General features: G+C 38.8%; 1 protein-coding gene across 1 annotated transcript in view; it reads right to left on the bottom strand.

The window, feature by feature from the left end:
* The window catches only part of muskelin (muskelin 1), a 577,242-nt gene that overhangs the window by 29,793 nt on the left and 528,954 nt on the right, over positions 1 to 18,495 (bottom strand). The window contains exon 20 of the mRNA XM_090389985.1: positions 17,792 to 17,849. Within this exon, the coding sequence (XP_090246111.1) occupies positions 17,792 to 17,849 (58 nt within the window). The remainder of the gene's footprint in view (positions 1 to 17,791; positions 17,850 to 18,495) is intronic.

Here is an 18,495-nt window from a genome sequence, read left to right as displayed (position 1 = left end):
AGGTAAATGAACCACTAGGTGGGAGTGATCACAGTGTGCTGAAGTGAGATTTACTCAAAGCGGTAACTACCATTAGGGGTAAAGGGAAGGGTTATTGCTTTCGTAAAGGCGACTACGATGGTCTGAGACAGTATTTAAATTCTATACAGTGGGACCAACTGATGATGTTACCAACAGCAATTCAAAATGGGAAGCATTCAAAGAACATATCTTGGAAGCTACTAGGCTTTATATACCAACTAAGAAATATTGTTCAAGGTTTAGGCCTAAGTGGATGTCAGATGAACTAATGAGACATACGACAGAGAAGAAAAATGCATGGGATACATACAAGTTAACACGTGACACAGAAGCCTATGATAGATACAAGTTGATCTGTAACCAAGTTACAAAGGAGGTTAGGCAGGCGAAGGCAGATTACGAGAAATCCTTGGCAAGGGATGCAAAGAAAAACAGCAAAGAGTTCTTTACTTATGTAAACTCTAGAAGGAAGGGGATGAATCAGATTGGTCCACTTGATATTGATGGGTCAACTGTTGATGATCCTGCTCAGGTAGCTAAGAAACTGAATGAATATTTTGCATCGACATTCACACATGAGGAGTTATTCAGCGAGGGGAATGCCAGAGGTGTATTCACCTCTGGCAGTAAGCTAGAGAATCTTGTAATAACTGAGAGTAAAGTGGAGGAGAAATTGTTGAAGATAAATACAAGAAAGGCACCTGAGGTGGATGGGATCTATCCAGTTATATTAAAGGAGGCAGCAAAGGAAGTAAGCAAACCCTTAGCCATAATTATGAGAGCTTCCTTGGACTCAGGGGAGGTACCCATGGGCTGGAGATGTGCAAATGTAACCCCAATTCACAAAGGAGGATCAAAGGGCGACACAAGTAATTATAGACCTGTTAGTTTAACTTCTGTTCCTGGAAAATTAATGGAGGCACTGGTTAAAGAAGCACTGCAGGATCATCTAGACAAGACTTCAGTTATAGCTCAGACAAAGCAGGGTTTTGTTAAGGGGAAGTCTTGCCTAACCAATTTGATTGGATACTACGATGCAGTCACAAAAGAACTGGATGCAGGGAATAACTTTAATATTATATACTTGGATCTTAGAAAGGCTTTTGATACTGTTGCACATGGAAGACTGCTGCACAAATTGGAGCAGTGTGGCATTGGAGGCAAATTGCTGCTATGGATAAAGGGGTGGTTGAGGGGGAGAAGACAGAGAGTGGTAATCAATGGTCACTGCTCATCATGGACTAATGTTATTAGTGGAGTCCCTCAGGGTTCAGTATTGGGTTCATTATTGTTTTCTGTATTTATAAACGATAATGATGATGGTATATCAAGCTTAATGTCGAAGTTTGCAGACGATACGAAGGTTGGCAGGGTTGTCAAGGACACTACTGACACTATGCTACTGCAACAGGATCTGGAAAGTTTGAGCAGATGGGCTGAGAGGTGGCAAATGAAGTTTAACATTGACAAATGTAAAGTACTACATATGAGAAACAGGAACCCCAGAGCAACGTATCAACTCTGTGGTACTACACTGACAGTGGTAGAGAATGAAAGGGACCTTGGGGTGGTTGTGCGGGCAGATATGAAGTTTTCTGAGGAGTGCAGACGGGCTGCTCATGGTGTATTGTCGATGATATATAGGAATTTTTATAGCAGGGATAAGGAGGTGATTATTCCCTTGTATAAGGCAGTGGTCGGGCCACACCTAGAGTACTGTATACAGGTCTGGAGGCCTCATTTCAAGAAGGATGTAGAGCTGCTGGAACGTGTACAGAGAAGGGCAACAAGATTAATGAATGGAACAAAGGGTTGCTCTTACGAAGAAAGGCTTAAGTTTTGCAAATTGCAGTGTCTGGATACTAGACACCGGCAAGGTGATCTGATAGAGGTGTATAGAGACTTGAATGGTTTGAGCATGCTCAATGCTGATGGGATTCTTCCTCTTGCTCAGAATAATCACCTGAGAGGGCATAAATTCAAATTGAGAAAAGACAGATGTAGGATAGATGTGAGGATATTTGCCTTTAGCCAGTGGGTGTTTGGTTGGTGGAATAGACTTCCATCCCTTGTCATGGAAGTTGATAGCCTAAATAAGTTTAAGGCTCAGCTGGACAGGTATTTCGAACGAACAGAGGGGTGAAGTGGAAGTGGTTATTTTTTATTTATTTATTTATTATTATTATTATTATTATTATTATTTTTTTGGCTGATGCTGCATAAGCTTGCTTTCTTGCATCAAATGCCTCTACTAATGCTAAAGGTGACTACAGTGGTCTCAGACCATTTTTAAATTGTATACAGTGGTACCAACTTATGCTGTTACCAGCAGAAAATTCTAAATGTAAAGCATTCAAGGAAGTAATCGTGGAGGATACCAGGCTTTTCACGTCGATTAAGATATACTGCTCAAGATTTAGGCCTAAATGAATGTCAAGTGAACTAATGAGACTGGTGGCAGAGAAGAAAAATGCATGGGGTGCATAAAAATTATCAGTTGACAGAGAAGTCTAAGAAAGATATAAGCTAGTCTGTAATCAAGTCACAAAGGAGATTCGGCAAGCGAAGTCAGTTTACGAGAAATCTTTGGCAAAGGATGCAAATAAAATCAGAAAAGAGTTCTTTACTTATGTAAATTCTAGAAGGAAAGGGCTGAATCAGATTGGCCCACTTAACATAGATGGTTTAACTATTGATGATCATGCTCAGGTAGCTGATAAATTGAATGAGTATTTTGTATCTACATTCACACATGAGGAGTTATTCAAGAAGGGGAATGCCAAAGTTTATCAATAACTGAGAGCAAAGTGGAGGAGAAATTGTTGAAATTAAACACAAGAAAGGTATCTGGGGTTGATGGGATCTATCTAGTTATATTAAAGGAGGTGGCAAAAGAAGAAAGCAAACCCTTAGCCACAATTATGAGAGCATCCTTGGACTCACAGAAAGTTCCTATGGAGAGGAGATGTGCAAATGTATCCAAAATTTACAAAGGGGATCTAAGAATGATACAAGTAATTACAGACCAGTTAGTTTAACTTCTGTTCTTGTGAAAATAATGGAATCAATGCTTAAAGATGCATTGCAGGATCGTCTAGACAAGACTGTAGTTGTTGTTGTTGTTATTTGGTTTTTAGGAGCATTAGCAACTAAGGCCATATTGCACCGGGCATATGCGGTGGTCATTCCCTGACCTTTCTGCATCCTCCGTATTTGGTGGTCATGGGCTCGAACTCCGGTCTAATCAAGAAGCGTGTGCTATGCACTGCTGCTCCTGCCCACCAGGCTATGGAGGTACCCAAGACTGTGGTAATAATTCAGACACAGCATGGGTTTGTTAAGGGAAAGTCTTGTCTGACAAATATTATTGGATATTATGATGTGGTTACAAAGGAAATGGATGCAAAAAAATAATTTTAATGTCATATACTCGGATTTCATGAAAGCTTTTGACACTGTTGCGCATGGAAGACTACTATATAAATTGGAGGAGTATGGTATTAAGGGTAAGTTTCTATGATGGAAAAAAGAGTGGTTGAGTGGGAGAAGAAAAAGAGTTTGACAAATGTTATTGGTGGAGTCTCCCAGGGTTTGGTGTTGGGCACACTGTTGTTTTTTTATATTTATCAATGATAATGATGAAGGTATATCAGGCTTAATGTCAAAGTTCGTAGATGATACAAAGGTTGGCAGGGTTGTAAATGACAGTAGGGATGATACACTATTGCAAGAGGATCAAGAAAATTTGGGGAGATGGGCTGAGAAGTGGCAACTGAAGTTTAACATTGACAAATGCAAAGTACTGCATATGGGTAGAAGTAATATATATCAAGTGGGTAGTACTACACTTAGGGTGGTAGAAAATGAAAAAGATCTGTTAGTAATTGTGAAGTCAAATACGAAGTTTTCTGAGCAATGCAGACAGGCTGCCAGAGCAGGTCACGGGGTATGATATACAGGAATTTTGCAAGTAGGAAAAAGGAGATGATTATTCCTTTGTATAAGGCAATGGTCAGGTCATGCCTTGATTACTGCGTACAGGTCTGGAGGACTGATTTTAGGAAGGATGTTGAGTTGCTTGAGTGTGTACAGAGAAGGGCAACAAGATTGGTGAGGGGAACAAAGGAGTCCTCTTACCAAGATTGGCTTAAGTTCTGAAATTTTTGCTGCTGGAGACTAGGCACCAGCGAGTTGATCTGATTGAGGTGTATAAGGCCTTGAATGGGTTGAGCAGGCTCAATGCTGATGGGATTCTTCCTCTTGCTCAGTTTACAAACCTGAGTGGGCATAAATTCAAATTGAGGAAAGACAGCTATAGAATACATGTGCGGAAATTTGCCTGTAGCCAGAGGATAGTTGATTGCTAGAACAAACTTCCTTCTGTCGTTGTGGAAGTTGATAGCTTAAATAAATTCAAGGAGGAACCGGACAAAAGTTTAGAGGGAGTGGATGCGTGAAATGTTTTTTTTTTTTGGCTGATGCTACATAAGCTTCCTTCTTGCATCACATGCCTCTACTACTATCACACCAGACTCAACATTGCACTGTCCATTATGTCAATTGGATCCACATCCTTAGATTTTATGTGTTTCTTAACTAACAGCATAATACCCTCCTCCCTTCCTATCCTGTCTATCATTTCTGTACACTCAAAATTCCAATTCTGCATTGATTATATCTGTGTAATGTCACATCTCTGATATCCCAACAATACCAGTCTTTGATGTATTGAACAGCACTTCAAATTCATCAAACCTATTTACTATTCTCCTAGCATTGGTGTACATGCATCCTGTTCTTACTCTTAGTTACCCTAACACAGACCAAGTATTTATTAGTTCCATGATGACTCTCACAAGACCATGAAATCCCCAGCACCCAGCCCTTCAGGCTGCTGCTTATTCTAATAGAAGCAGTGCAAGAATCACTTTCAACCTCTGCCTGCGGGTACTATTAATTTTTTAGTCTGTGAATCGCCCCAAGCTAGCAGTTTTCCGATGCACCTAACACTGCCTCAATAACATCAATAAAAACTCTTGCACCCCTTCTATTTAAGTGTATCCCATCCCTGTAGAAGCAGTCTCTCCTGGTAACAAGCACAGCCTATGCTAAGAAAAATTCTACCTCATGAGCCTTGCACAAAATCTCCAAGACTGAATCGATTGACAAGGCTCTCATCATGAACTCCCTCCTATTGTATGTGGGCAGAATTACAGACACTTTCAAATTTAACCCTGACTTGCGACTTTTTTTCAACCTGTACAGTCAGTTCTGCCCTAATGCATATTTTCACATTGCGAATTTGCTCCAAAGTGTAGGCCTGACGTAGCCGAGTGGTCAAGAGCGCGAGTGCAGTAGCACACGTTTTTTGAGTGGACCAGGGTTCAATCCCGTGACTACTAAATACGATTAAAATTTGTATTGATTGATTTATTGTAAACTCTACTGACCTGGTGGTCGTGCCGGAGTATAAACAAACATTACAATGCCCCATTCATTACAGCTCCAACGCGACTGATATATTAGGGAACAATGTGAGTATATCACAATATTTACATTGGCTTGTGTGCAATTTTGTCTGCGAGTAACACCAGATGAACAAAAAACCTGGCACCAAGCTGAGCGTGGCAACCTGCGCAGCAATACATACAAGTTTACGAAGCTTAAAAATGGCAAATATGTGAGAGCTATATTTCCCATTCACTGTAGTTGTATTGGTCAGAGACACACTGTTGCCATTTGTTGTATTCACAAGATAACACGTGATACTGTACGGAGACTCATGTTTTCAGGAGCTGACATTTTTCTGCTCGAACATTTCTAGAGGTCACTACCACAAAACAAAAACAATTTGCAGTTCCCGGTTTATTGGGCTTTCTGTTAGTTCAATCTATGATAAACAAACTTGATCTTATTGCATTTGCGATAAAACCGATAGCTGGAATTCCTTGGGTTTTTACGTTATTATGGTGAAATGTGATTCCCCTTCAATGAAATCATCAATCATATAAAAAAACTTAAATAAATTTTTTGAATCTTCTTTTAATTCATATTTTTTAAGCTTCATAAGCTTGTTACTCTGTATCTCACTTGTGCATTTTGTGCGTGCCATGTTTGTCGCTATTGATTGCTTATTTTTTTTAGTTTTAAATTTTACAATAAAAAAAAAAAAATCAGTAAACAGAAATATCAAATAGTACGCATATACAGGGTGTCTCAAAAATACACAGCATAACTTCAGGAATGAGTTCCTCATATGGAGACAATAAAAATATTTTATATCAACATAGGTCCGGAAATACTTTGTTCCTGAGTTATTAACCGGAATGTCTTATCTCCGACAAGTGATTTCCTTCATCACATGGTACTGACAGAATCAGGTAGTTTTTCCATTCCAACCATGTACTTAAATCAGGAGCAAGCGGATATGCACTTTATGTACGGTTTGGCAGACAGCAATGCTCTGGAGGCGCGTCGTTTGTACCACGAAAAGTTCGCAGAATGAAGATCTCCAGACAGGAAAATGTTTGACGGTATCCATTGCCGCCTTTGTGAACATGGGACCTTTACACCTCATGCTGCCCACAGAGGATGACCAAGATCTACAAAGGCAGCGATGGATACCTTCAAACGTTTTCCTGTCTGGACAACTTCATTCTGGGAACCATTCGTGGTACAAACGACGAGCCTCCAGAGCATTAAGTGCATATCCGCTTCCTCCTGATTTGAGTACATGGTCGGAATGGAACACTATCAGATTCTGTCAGTACCTTGTGATGACAGCTGCCCATGCGTTAATGTGTAATAGTGCCGTTAAAATGTGCTCCTGCATTTTGGATTTAAAAGTGTGTCTTTAGCAACCCCCAACATTAGAAAATATATGTTTGAGAAAATATATACTAGTGGTGAGTCTAGAGGTTAAGTTTTGGCAGTTGAGGTTGTGCATTTACCCAGAAATAACTGTTTAAAAATTTTCAATAATTTATTCTGTCATCACACATAGAGAAACATTACCTCACAGAAATAACATTGTGAAAATCCTATAGTGAATTTTCCCATAGGAATAGCATTGTCCCATAGACTTTATATGGGAAAAGATGGCTGCCTGGCTTTAATTCTTTTTTATGTGTCCAGGGGTACCCCATAACAGGAATAGTGACATCTACTTGTGGCATTTACACAATATTAAGTGGAATTTTGACAAAAATATTTGAATTTTTAATGTTTTCCTATGGAGGAATTTTTTTTCCCATAGGTTAACATAGGATTTACTGTGGGCTTGTTTTGGGCTGAAATTGGCGAAACTTTAAAATTGAATATCTCCTTATCTATTGGGATCCAGGAACTCATCTTTGGAGGGTCAAATCTTTGGCCAATTACTTATTTTTTTTGATATTTTTCAGCTCCATCTAGTGATTAGGAGCTGAGTTATAAAACCTGAGTTTTGTAAAATCCAAAACTTCCATGCTGATTTTCACCCAGCAAATACTAGAGGAAATATATATTTAAATTGGATTAGTTTTTATTTTAGGAGAGAGGTAAGTGAATTTGTTAACAGGAGGGTCAAGAAGAAGAGGATCATATAAAATAAGATATTTTATTTCAGGAGGAAGAGGACACTTAGATTTTAAGTAGCTTGGTCTTTGTCTCATTTAAGACACATACACACAAAAATGGATACAGAACCTAACAAGGAACTAACACAGGATTCTGAAGTGGAGGGAGTGTCTTCTGGCGAGTCTGGGGATAAGCCGGAACCCCTCAAAAAACACAAGGGAAAAAGTACTGTTAAAACACTTAAGGGCAGTACTAAGGGTCACAAGCATAAAAATAAAAAACCTGTTGTATCAGATAAATATGATAAGGACAACTCAAATAAAACAGCTGATAAGGTAACAGAAGTAAGAGAAGATTCTGAAGGGGGTACATCTTCTGACTCTGAGTCCCCTGTGGTTAAATCTCCAGAAGTGTTCAAAACATTGAAAAGTCGTAAGATTCCTCTGACCCCTAAGCTTGGGTCTTATGGGGACAAGGATAGAAGCAAAAAAACAAACACCTGAGCTTGGTTCAACTAAGAACAGAGTAGCTAGCCCCCTAGTTCTTCCTGTAGAGCCTTCCACTTCTGGGGAAGTTGCGGTTGTTGTAGTTGAGGCTCCTTCAAAGGGGGTAAGCAGAGATAATAATCAGAATGCATGTGTAAACCAGGGAGGTGACTCAGTTTTGGGTTCCTCATTTACTGAAGGATTAAATTTGGGAGGATCGTTGGAGGCACACGTGGTATACTCGGCTGCATCTAGGATGAGAAAGGCCCTTACAGAGTTTATGTCATCTGATTCCAGCAAAATTACAAAAACAGATTCAAATCACATCTATGGTCTGTGGACGGACTTGGAGGCTGTAGCCACAGCACTACTCATAGATAATGAACGCCTGAAAGTTCGTTCAGCGGAGCTTGAGATTCGTGCTGGACACTTCGACAGCTTGATGAAAAAACAGTCATGGTCTAGGAGTTTGGCTCCTAGTTCTAAATCGTTTGCAGACATTGTCAAGGGAGGCTCTTCTAAAGTCAATGAACCAGATGTATTGAAATCCCCGGAGGGTCGGGAGAGCGCTGGCAGGCCTGTTCGGAGGGTCCTTGGAGGTCAATCCGATCCAAATAATATTGTCATCTTTCGTCTTTCTAAGGGCTCTGAGATTGCCTCGAGCCAGGACGTGAAATCTACTGTGACGGAGGCGATCAACAAGGAACATAAAAATATGAAGATCAAAAACATTCGACTTTTAAGAAACAAAGCAGTTTTAATTGAGACAACTTGCTAGGATGATGCCAGTAAAATATCTGACACTCTATCTTTAAAGCAGGCAGGATTGTCTGTTGAGAAGCCTAAATTTTCGAACCCAACCATTCTGATTTATGGAGTCCCCAAAGAGCTTACTAAAGAAGACATCTTGGAGGATTTATTTTATAAAAACTTCCACGATTATAACATTACTCAAGAAGATGTAAACCAGGGAGTTTCCTTTAGGTTTAATTCGGGTTCACGCTCTAAGGTAACAAATTGGATTATCGGATTTAATCCATGTCTATACAAATGTTTATTTAATAATGACAGGATTTTTCTGGGCTTTGGATCACATCGCTTCCGAAAATTTACAGTAGTTAATAAGTGCTTTCGCTGTCTTGGGTATGGTCACTCTTCTCAGACATGTTCTCGCAATTCGGTGTCCTGTGGTCATTGTGCTAACAGTGGTCATGTTTATGCTGAATGTCCTAACAAGGATAGTTCCCCTCAATGTATTAACTGCAAGAGGAGAGGTCGAGGTTGTGATCACTCGGTACGAGACAGCGAATGTCCGGAGTACATTAGAGCTGTGGAAATGACGGACAGGAGAACTTACAATGAATAGGAAAAATAATCGGGAATTTACCACAGATAATTTTGCAAATCAAGTGTCTAAAAATTTTACAGATTAATGCACAAAGGTCTAGAGCTGTGGCTGACGAAATCCGAGTGGCTGCTATTGAAAAGTGCTTTGATTTGGTGTGCATTCAGGAGCCATATTATTCTGTTCAAGTGGGAGGACTTGTCTTTAAAGTCATTCGATATCCAACTTCATGTAGAATGGTTGCTGCTTCGGATGCCCCTCCCAAGTCTGCGATAGTGGTATTCAATCAGGATATTGTGTTGACCGCCGTTACTGGGGAGTGTTCCGCGAACGTTGTTTGTGTTTCAGTGTCATTGATGGAATTTTCCTTTTGCCTGGTTTCTGCATACTGCTCTCCTGCGGAAGATTTTCAAGTTTCATTACATCATATAGATAAAATTTGCTCGAGGTTTGCGGAGCGTGGATTGATTCTGGCGGCTGATTTGAATGCTAAATCTGGTTTTTGGCACAGCGGGGTGGTAGGTTCTCGGGGTTCTCTCTTGGAGGATATGATTTTGCTACATAATCTCAGTGTTCAGAATCTACCTGGTAAACCTTATACATTTTCTACATGCAATGGAGAGTCAAACATTGATGTAACTCTTGTTTCCTCGGGGTATGATGGGAGGATTCTGAGTTGGGATGTAAATCCGGACATGGTAAACAGCGATCATAACGCCATTTCATTTTATGTTGCCCCTGAGCCGGTACGAAGGAATTTTAGTATTGGAAATTTAAAAAGATTTTCTATGGACAAGATAAACTGGGAAAAATTTGGAAATTACTTGAAATCTATTTACAATGATGACAATGCAATATCTTTGAACGATTTTAACGCTGAGGAATTGGTAGCTCATGTTGAATATTATCTTTATCAGGCAACACTACAGACTACATTCAGAAAACAATTTAGAGTGGCCCCGGTTCCTTGGTCTCCGGTTTTGACTGAGCGAAGATCTCAGGTAAGCAGGGCCAGGAGAGTGCTGCAGCGAAGTAGACATTTGTCAGTGGAGGATGTACAATTGCTCAGTGAAAATTATAAATCATTGCGTAGAGAGTACCATAGGGAAATCGTCCGTGCTAAAATTGAGAGTTGGCAGAGTCTGGTCAAAGAGGTGGGTAATTCAGATCCTTGGGGACTGATTTATAGAATATCTCGTGATAAACTTCTACATGGAGAAATTTATAACACTGTTGTGGCCAATGGGGAGGAAACTGACAACTGGTATGATACCGTTGAGCACATCGTCAGGGAACTTTTTCCCAAGGACAGGTCAGAGTTGGACACAGAAGATCAATCTACAATCCGGCTGGATAATGCTGAGTATGTCGGTTCGTCGGAAATATGTCTTTTTTCCTTTCCGGAACTTGGAGTAGCCATTGCTACTCCAAGTTCCAGGAGGGAAATTGAATGTTAAGAAATGCCCAGGTCTTGACTTGATAGAAAACAAAGTTTTGATAAAATTTTTTGACCTTTGTCCGCATATATTGTTAAAAATGTATAACAAATGTCTGATCGAGAGAAAGTTTCCGAGATCTTGGAAGATTGCTCTGCTTAAGATCCTGCATAAGCCTGGTAAGCCTAAGGGGGATCCTCGATCATACAGACCTATTTCTCTTTTGGCTAATCTTGGCAAATTGTTTGAAAGGTTGCTGGCTCCTCGAATTGTTGATATGCTGAATGAAGGTCATGTTACCTCGGATTGTCAATTTGGTTTTAAACGGGGTCACTCAACTGAGGAAGCTATTTTGACATTAATCAATTACATAAAATCCTCTCCTGAGAAGTAGGTCTTGGTTGTGTTTGTGGACTTTGAGGGTGCTTTTGATTCTGTGTGGTGGGAGAGTGTGTTAACATCCTTAAGAACGTCTCGATGTGACAGATACATATATGGAGTAATTCGTTCTTACTTCTGTGATAGGCAGGTGAGGGTCTGTGCAAAACATCTGATGTTTCGAAAATATATCAGTCGAGGGTGCCCGCAGGGATCTGTTTTGGGTCCTATATTTTGGAACACAGTTTTGGATCAGTGGCTGAATAGGCCTAGTGCCTCAAGATGCCTGCAGGTGGCGTACGCGGATGACCTGGTTGTTGGAGTTCCTGGTGGGTCTAGATTGATGCTGGAGCAGAGAATACGAGATGTTCTGGAGGACCTTTCTGAGTGGGCCTCCTTAAACAAATTAAAAATTTCATCTAAGAAAACTTCATGGTGTTTAAAAAACATTTTGATTATAACCGTCCGCCAAGAGTATTGTTAAATGGAAGACAAATTCCTTTTGTGTCTAGCATTAAATACCTTGGAGTTATTCTGGATAATAGGTTGGGATTCCATTTGCACGTATCACACCTCAATGATAAAATCAAGAAATTCACGTCTTCGGTGATTAGAATCTCCAAAAAAGAATGGGGACTTAACAAACGAACGATGTCACTGTATTACAAAACTATCTTCCTGCCAATTGTTGCTTATGCGGCTGGTGTGTGGTCGGGATCAGTGATTAAAGTAAAAATAAAAAACAAACTCATGTCATTACAAAGATCTATGTTGTTGGCCCTATTGCATGCCCCGAGGACGGTATCTACGGCTGTGCTACAGGTAATTGCTGGATCTATTCCCCTTGATCTCTACATTGCATATCGTGGAATGTTATATGCTATGAGAAAGGAAATCCCTGCTAATTATTTGGACACTTCCATCAACCTGGATGCCAGTGTTAAGGAGGAGAAACTTAGAATCTGGAATTAACTAATAGAGATTCGGAGGAATCGGTGGATTTCGTCGGAGGTGGGAGTAATAACTAGGAATATTATTCCTGCTGTGGACTTTGCTACTTCTAAAACAGTTTCGTCATGGTTTTGTCCTTCAATGTTCACCAACTATGTGCTGACAGGACATGGGTCCTTTCGAGACAAATTATGTTCATGGGGTCTGGAGCCAGATCCGTGGTGTTCTTGTGGTGAGGCGGAAACTTGGATGCATACACTGTTTCATTGCCCATTTTATAATGTTGAGAGGCGTTGTCTTTTCGAACTGATTCCCGATCTAGCTGAAAACAATGTGCAGGAGTTTGTGAACGGAGTGTCTAATTTCCAGGCATTACAGGTTTTTGCTGCTGCAGTGTTCTCTAAGAGATCAATTATAAGGAACCTATCAGAAAATGAACTGGCAGTGTATGTTGGGAGTTTTGCTTGATTGCATCTGGGCTTGGGAGCCTCAGACCTGTTAATGTTTCTAAGTGTTATTGTTAAGTTAATGTCATTCTAAGTGTATGTATTTGCTATTTACATGTAAATATTTGTATAATGTTGCTTTTGTCTCAACAAGTATACATTGTTCTTAGTTGGAAATTTTTTTTTTTTTTTTTCGCTGGCCTCCAAGTTTGGGCAGCCTTGGGGGCAGGATTGTTGGCACCTACCAGTATAGCACTACTTCCGGTAGGTGCAGGATTTGTGCATTATGGCACACTCCGAGAATGGCTGATCCAGGTGTTGGTTAATCCCTGGTGGCGAAATGGCCTGAAATAACACTCTTTTTCAGGCCTGTTTTGCAGATGTTCTGAGATTTTACAGGAGTAAAAGGTGGAGATGGGCTTATGTCTAGGAGCCCCCCTTCTTATCAGGACACACACAATCAAATGTACAGAAAGACTACAGTATATATAAGAGTATGTATATAAAATCTGTATATAAATATTGTATATAAATTGATTAATGTATATTAGAGAATGTATATACAGTTGTGCGTTAATAAAAAAAAAAAAAAAAAAAGTACCTTGTGATGAAGGAAATCACCTGCGGGAGATAAGACATTCCAGTTAATAACTCGGGAACAAAGCATTTCCTGGACTATGTTGATATAAAATTTTTTTATTGTCTACATATGAGGAACTCATTCCTGAAGTTATGCCGTGTATTTTTAAGACACCCTGTATAACCCGAACTCGAGTTAGGGTTAAATTTGAAAGTGTCTGCAATCCTGCCCAAAGGAGAGAGTATATGATGAGAGCCTTGTCAATCAATTTGGCTCTGGAGAGATTGTGCAGGGCTCATGGGGTAGAATTTTTCTCAGCCTGGTCGTGCTTGTTAACAGGAGAGATTGCTTCTACAGGGATGGGATAAACTTAAATAGAAAGGGTGCAAGAATATTTGCTGATGCTATCGAGGAAATGTTAGGTGGGTCGGAAAACTGCTAGCTTGGGGGGGATTCACAGACTAATAGGTTAACAATAGCAGCAGGCAGAAGTGGAAATGATTCTTGCACTGCTTCTACTGGAATGAGCAGCAGCAGCACAGAAAGCCAGTTGTTGCGGATTTCAGGAATTGTTGGGGGTTACGAAACAAGTAAATACATAGGCTGTGTTAGAGTAACTAAGAGTAAGAACAGGAGCATTATACTTGCATGTACACCAATGCTAGGAGTATAGTAAACAAATTTGATGAATTTGAAGTGCTAGTTAAGACATCCAAGGTGGATATTATTGGGATTTCAGAGACCTGGTGCCACTCAGATATAAGGGACGCAGAATTGGAATTTGGGGAGTACAATGTGTACAGAAAGAATACACAGGATAGGAAAGGAGGAGTGGTTATGCTGTTAGTTAAGAAACATAAAATCTAAGGAAGTGCATCCAGCTGACATAGATGGGCAGTGCAATGTTGAGTCAGTTTGGTGTGACATAAGTACTGGGAAAGCAAAAACGAGGGTAGGATTTCGTTATAGGCCTAATGACTCTGATGAGTACATTGAACAATTATACAGAGAAATAGAGTGGGCCAGTAAATCAGAGTGTGTTATTTGGTGAATTTATTGGAGGATTGTTTTCTACAGCACCACGTTAGATAGGCAACAACAGGGAGTAACACTCTTGATCTGATTATCAGCAGTGATTATTCACAGATAAAGGAAACACTAGGTAGCAGTGATCACAGCTTACTGATGTGGGATTTACTTAAAGATGTAACTACCATTAGGGGTAAAGGGAAGGGTTTTTGCTTTTGTAAAGGCAACTACAGTGGTCTCAGAGATTTTTTAAGGTTCTATACAGTGGGACCAACTGATGATGTTACCAACAGCAAATTCTAAATGGGAAGCATTCAAGGAAGTAATCTTGGAAGCTACGAGGCTTTTTGTTCCAACTAAGAAATACTGCTGATATAAGTTCAGGCCCAAATGGATGTCAGATGAACTAATGAGATTCGTGAAGAGAAGAAAAATGCATGGGATACACAAAAATTGTCACAATAGTAGACACAGAAGCCTATGGTAGATACAAGCTAGTCTACCTATATTAGCTCTCTACCTAACAATGGAGTCACCGACAATAACTAGCTGCTGTCAGACCAGTGCATTTTGCCCTGAAGATTGCCACTGTGTTGCCTGGTGCACAGAGTGAGCTCTGCCATTAAGTTGGGCAGCTAAGATCTTGTTGGGGCCCCCATTTCAATTCCTTCAAGGGCATCTACCCAACTTTTCAAATTTCAAGTTTGAAGACAATATGAAGGTTGGCAAGGCTGTTAATGACAGTACAGTACTGCAACAGGATCTAGAAAAGTTGAACAGATGGGCTGAGAGGTAGCAGTTGAAGTTTAACATTGACAAATGTAAAGTATTGCATATGGGAGGCAGTAACTCCAGAGTAACATATCAACTGTGTGGTACTACAATCAGGTTGGTAGAGAAAGAAAAAGATCTGTGGGTAATTGTGCAGTCAGATATAAAGTTTTCTGAGCAGTGCAGATAAGCTGCCAGAGCAGATCATGGAGTCTTGTCAATGATATACGGGAATTTTGCTAGCAGGGATAAGGAAGTGATTATCCCTCTGTATAAGGCAATGGCCAGGCCAAGCCTTGAGTACTGCGTACAGGTCTGGGGGCCTCATTTTAGGAAGGATGTAGATTTGCTTGAGCGTGTACAGAGAAGGGCAACAAGATTGGTGAGGGGAATGAAGGGATCCTCTTACAAAGAGAGGCTTATGTGCAAATTGCAGCTCTGGAGATTAGGCTTCTGCGAGGTGATCTGATTGAGGTGTATGAGGATGGCAGGATTCTTTTTCAATGCTGATGGGATTCTTTCTCTTGCTCAGATTACTCCCCTGAGGAGACATAAATTCAAACTGAGGAAAGACAGTTCTAGAATAGATGTACAGAAATTTGCTTTTACCAGGTGGTTTGTTGTTGGAACAAACTTCCATCTGTTGTAGTGGAGGTCAAAAACTTAAATAAGTTCAAGGCAGAAGCATTTAGAGTGAATGAATGGTTGAAATGGGATTGAAATTTTTTTTTGGCTCATAATATATAAGCTTGCTTTCTTGCATCATATATGCCTCTACTAATGCTAATGCTATTTTTATATACACATACACACATATACATCCCTGCACAACACACATATACACCCATGCACAGCACACTTTATTCCCTTCAAAAAAAATAAACAAAATAAATAAAAAAGTAGATAAGAAAATACAAATTATGCACTTCCTTCTTCACTCAACTATCCAGTTCAGATTTGAATTTCTTCAAACTATCAACCTGAACTATCTGCAAAGGCAAGTTGTTCCACCAATCAACAAATCACTTGCTAAAAGAAAACTTTATAGTCTAAATGCTCTTCTCCTGCATTTTATATTTATGGTCCCCAGCTCTGGAATTCTTAATAAAAGCAAAAATTCTTCCTTTATTCATTTTATCAATCCCTTTCAGAGCTTTATAAACTTCAATCAGGCCCCCTCTAAGGTGCCTGGTTGCCAAGCTCTGTAGCCCACATAACTGAAGTATATCTTCATACAGTCACCCTTTTGCCAATCTCACCACGTGATTACCCAACTTTGGATCCTTTTAAGAATCTCAGTCTTTTTTTTCAGATGACATCTCCACCGCCACACACAGAATTTCAAATGCACTCTTACAAAATTACCTTGTACAGTGGAATTTTCATTTTTGTACTTGAAATTAGAATATTTTAACAGTTTTATCTAACCACTTTTACATTCAAGGAGGGAGTTTATTTTTGAGTTTCAGTAAATATTAATCTTCATTATGGTTAGTGGAGAATTACTAAGAATCCACATATATAGTTTCAAAGAAAACGTCAGCTTTTTTAAGTAATGATGACACAAACAAGCTGTCAGAATCATTAACATGTGATTTTTTTTTTAAAAATGCAACATATAACAACTCTTCTATTTAATTTCTAATGCAAAAGCTTTTTTGTAACATTTCCATAAGTAAGAAATTTACTGCGCATACTGTTATAAAAGCAATTCGTTATAATGGAAATAATGAAAATACAGTAAACTCCCGCTTTTCGCGGGGGTTATGTTCCTGAGAAATGTCGCGAATACCGAAAACGCGAATAGTGAGTTATGGCTCCCATAGTAATAAAGGGGTTCCGTTCCAAAGTATGAAATATATAAGAAAAACTAGTCTAGAATTTTGTCTATGTGTGTATATGTACCTTCATAATATGACTATGTACATAAACAGTACATAGTGAATAAAAGCATATGGCATCGAAATGAAAATAAAAAAAATTTTTAAGCAATTAGCGCGTTTTCACGGACACTACGGCGGATTTTTTCTTCCGATTTTTTGATTGATCGTACCGTTGACTTATTGATTTTATAATGTTTTGCCACTGAGGAGACACTTTCACCATTAGAAATTTTGTCTAATAACTCAATTTTATTCACTAATGTCATCACCTTCTTTGATATTTTCACATTTCACATTCCCTTGTTATTCGTAGCCATATTTTTGTATGGGTTAGAAAGAACTTGTCCAAATAAAGTCACTTTCTTCCGTTAACACACTCAAAAAAGTCTGTTTTACACTGCAAAACGGTAGATTTATTACTTTTGTAAGCATATCAATTTATAAATTTATTCAATTTATAAGCATATAAATTAAAAGCAAACGACGAAACCTTCCATGACAAGCGCATAACACATACTGAACAAGGATTAGCGAGAAACATCCACGCTCGCAATTTTGTCACCCCTCTCCCCCCACCCACTGAGTGCTGTTTTGACTGGGAAAGATAATTTTAGCCACGCCCAATTTTTTTTATGGTGGAAAATATTCACGGCGCTTTAAAATTCACATTTTTTTAGGTTTCATTTTATATTAAATCAGCGATCGTGAATACGCGAAACCGCGAATACATATACTGCGAATAGCGGGAGTTTACTGTACTTTATTATAGAAAACTAAATCATAAAACAACTTCTGAAAAATTAAATATGAGGGTAATCATGGCATAAATATATCTTAAAATTAAAGGCAGATAAACAGCAGGGAAAGTGAACACTAAGAAAAATTACAAATATTATACATTCTTCTTACTTTCCTCATATTCCTCTTGTTCAGCTTGTTTAAATAACTTAGAAGCCAGCAATTGGAACTAAAAACAGATAATAGAAAAAAAGTACACAAATGAAATTTTATCACACTTCATTTAATATAAATAAAATAACAATGTTTAAACAATTTTAATGAAATTAATATAACTTTCAAGAGATCATATAAGATTAGGTAACTTGTAAATAAACTGCAATATGGATTATGCATTACTTCTACCATCCTTATGATTAAAATGTAACAAACTTGTAGAAAAACAGTGCATATCTATAGATATGCACAGAAAGAACAGGGATAAAATATGGATAAAAAATTCTTACCACATTTCCCCTAAATAAATATTATATAGCATCAATTAGGTTCAAAAGATTAAAATTACATCAAATACAAAAACATTATATAAATGAAATATTGAACTTGTTTCAAATATACAGGATACACAAGAAAACACGCTTTAGTATATACCTTACGTTTCAATAATGTCTTTCATTAACATTAGCAAAGATATGGATAGATCAGAAACGTAACTTTGATATCATTAGAGACAATGCCAAAAGAGAACTACAAGTTATAAATATCTTGAAATTTCCATCTGCAGCTGTGACATACTAAATAAAAATATGAAACAAGTCATAAGTGTAGAGAAATAAAGGACTACTTAAAGTTATGTTGTACTCTTTTGTGATTGC

This window comes from Mastigoproctus giganteus, chromosome 2, assembly GCF_048544385.1.
Source record: "Mastigoproctus giganteus isolate SK-2022 chromosome 2, ASM4854438v1, whole genome shotgun sequence".
In the NCBI taxonomy this organism is placed as follows: Eukaryota; Metazoa; Arthropoda; class Arachnida; order Uropygi; family Thelyphonidae; genus Mastigoproctus; species Mastigoproctus giganteus.
The sequence above is the reverse complement of the archived record's forward strand: the minus strand, read 5'-3'. Positions and strand labels throughout refer to the sequence as shown.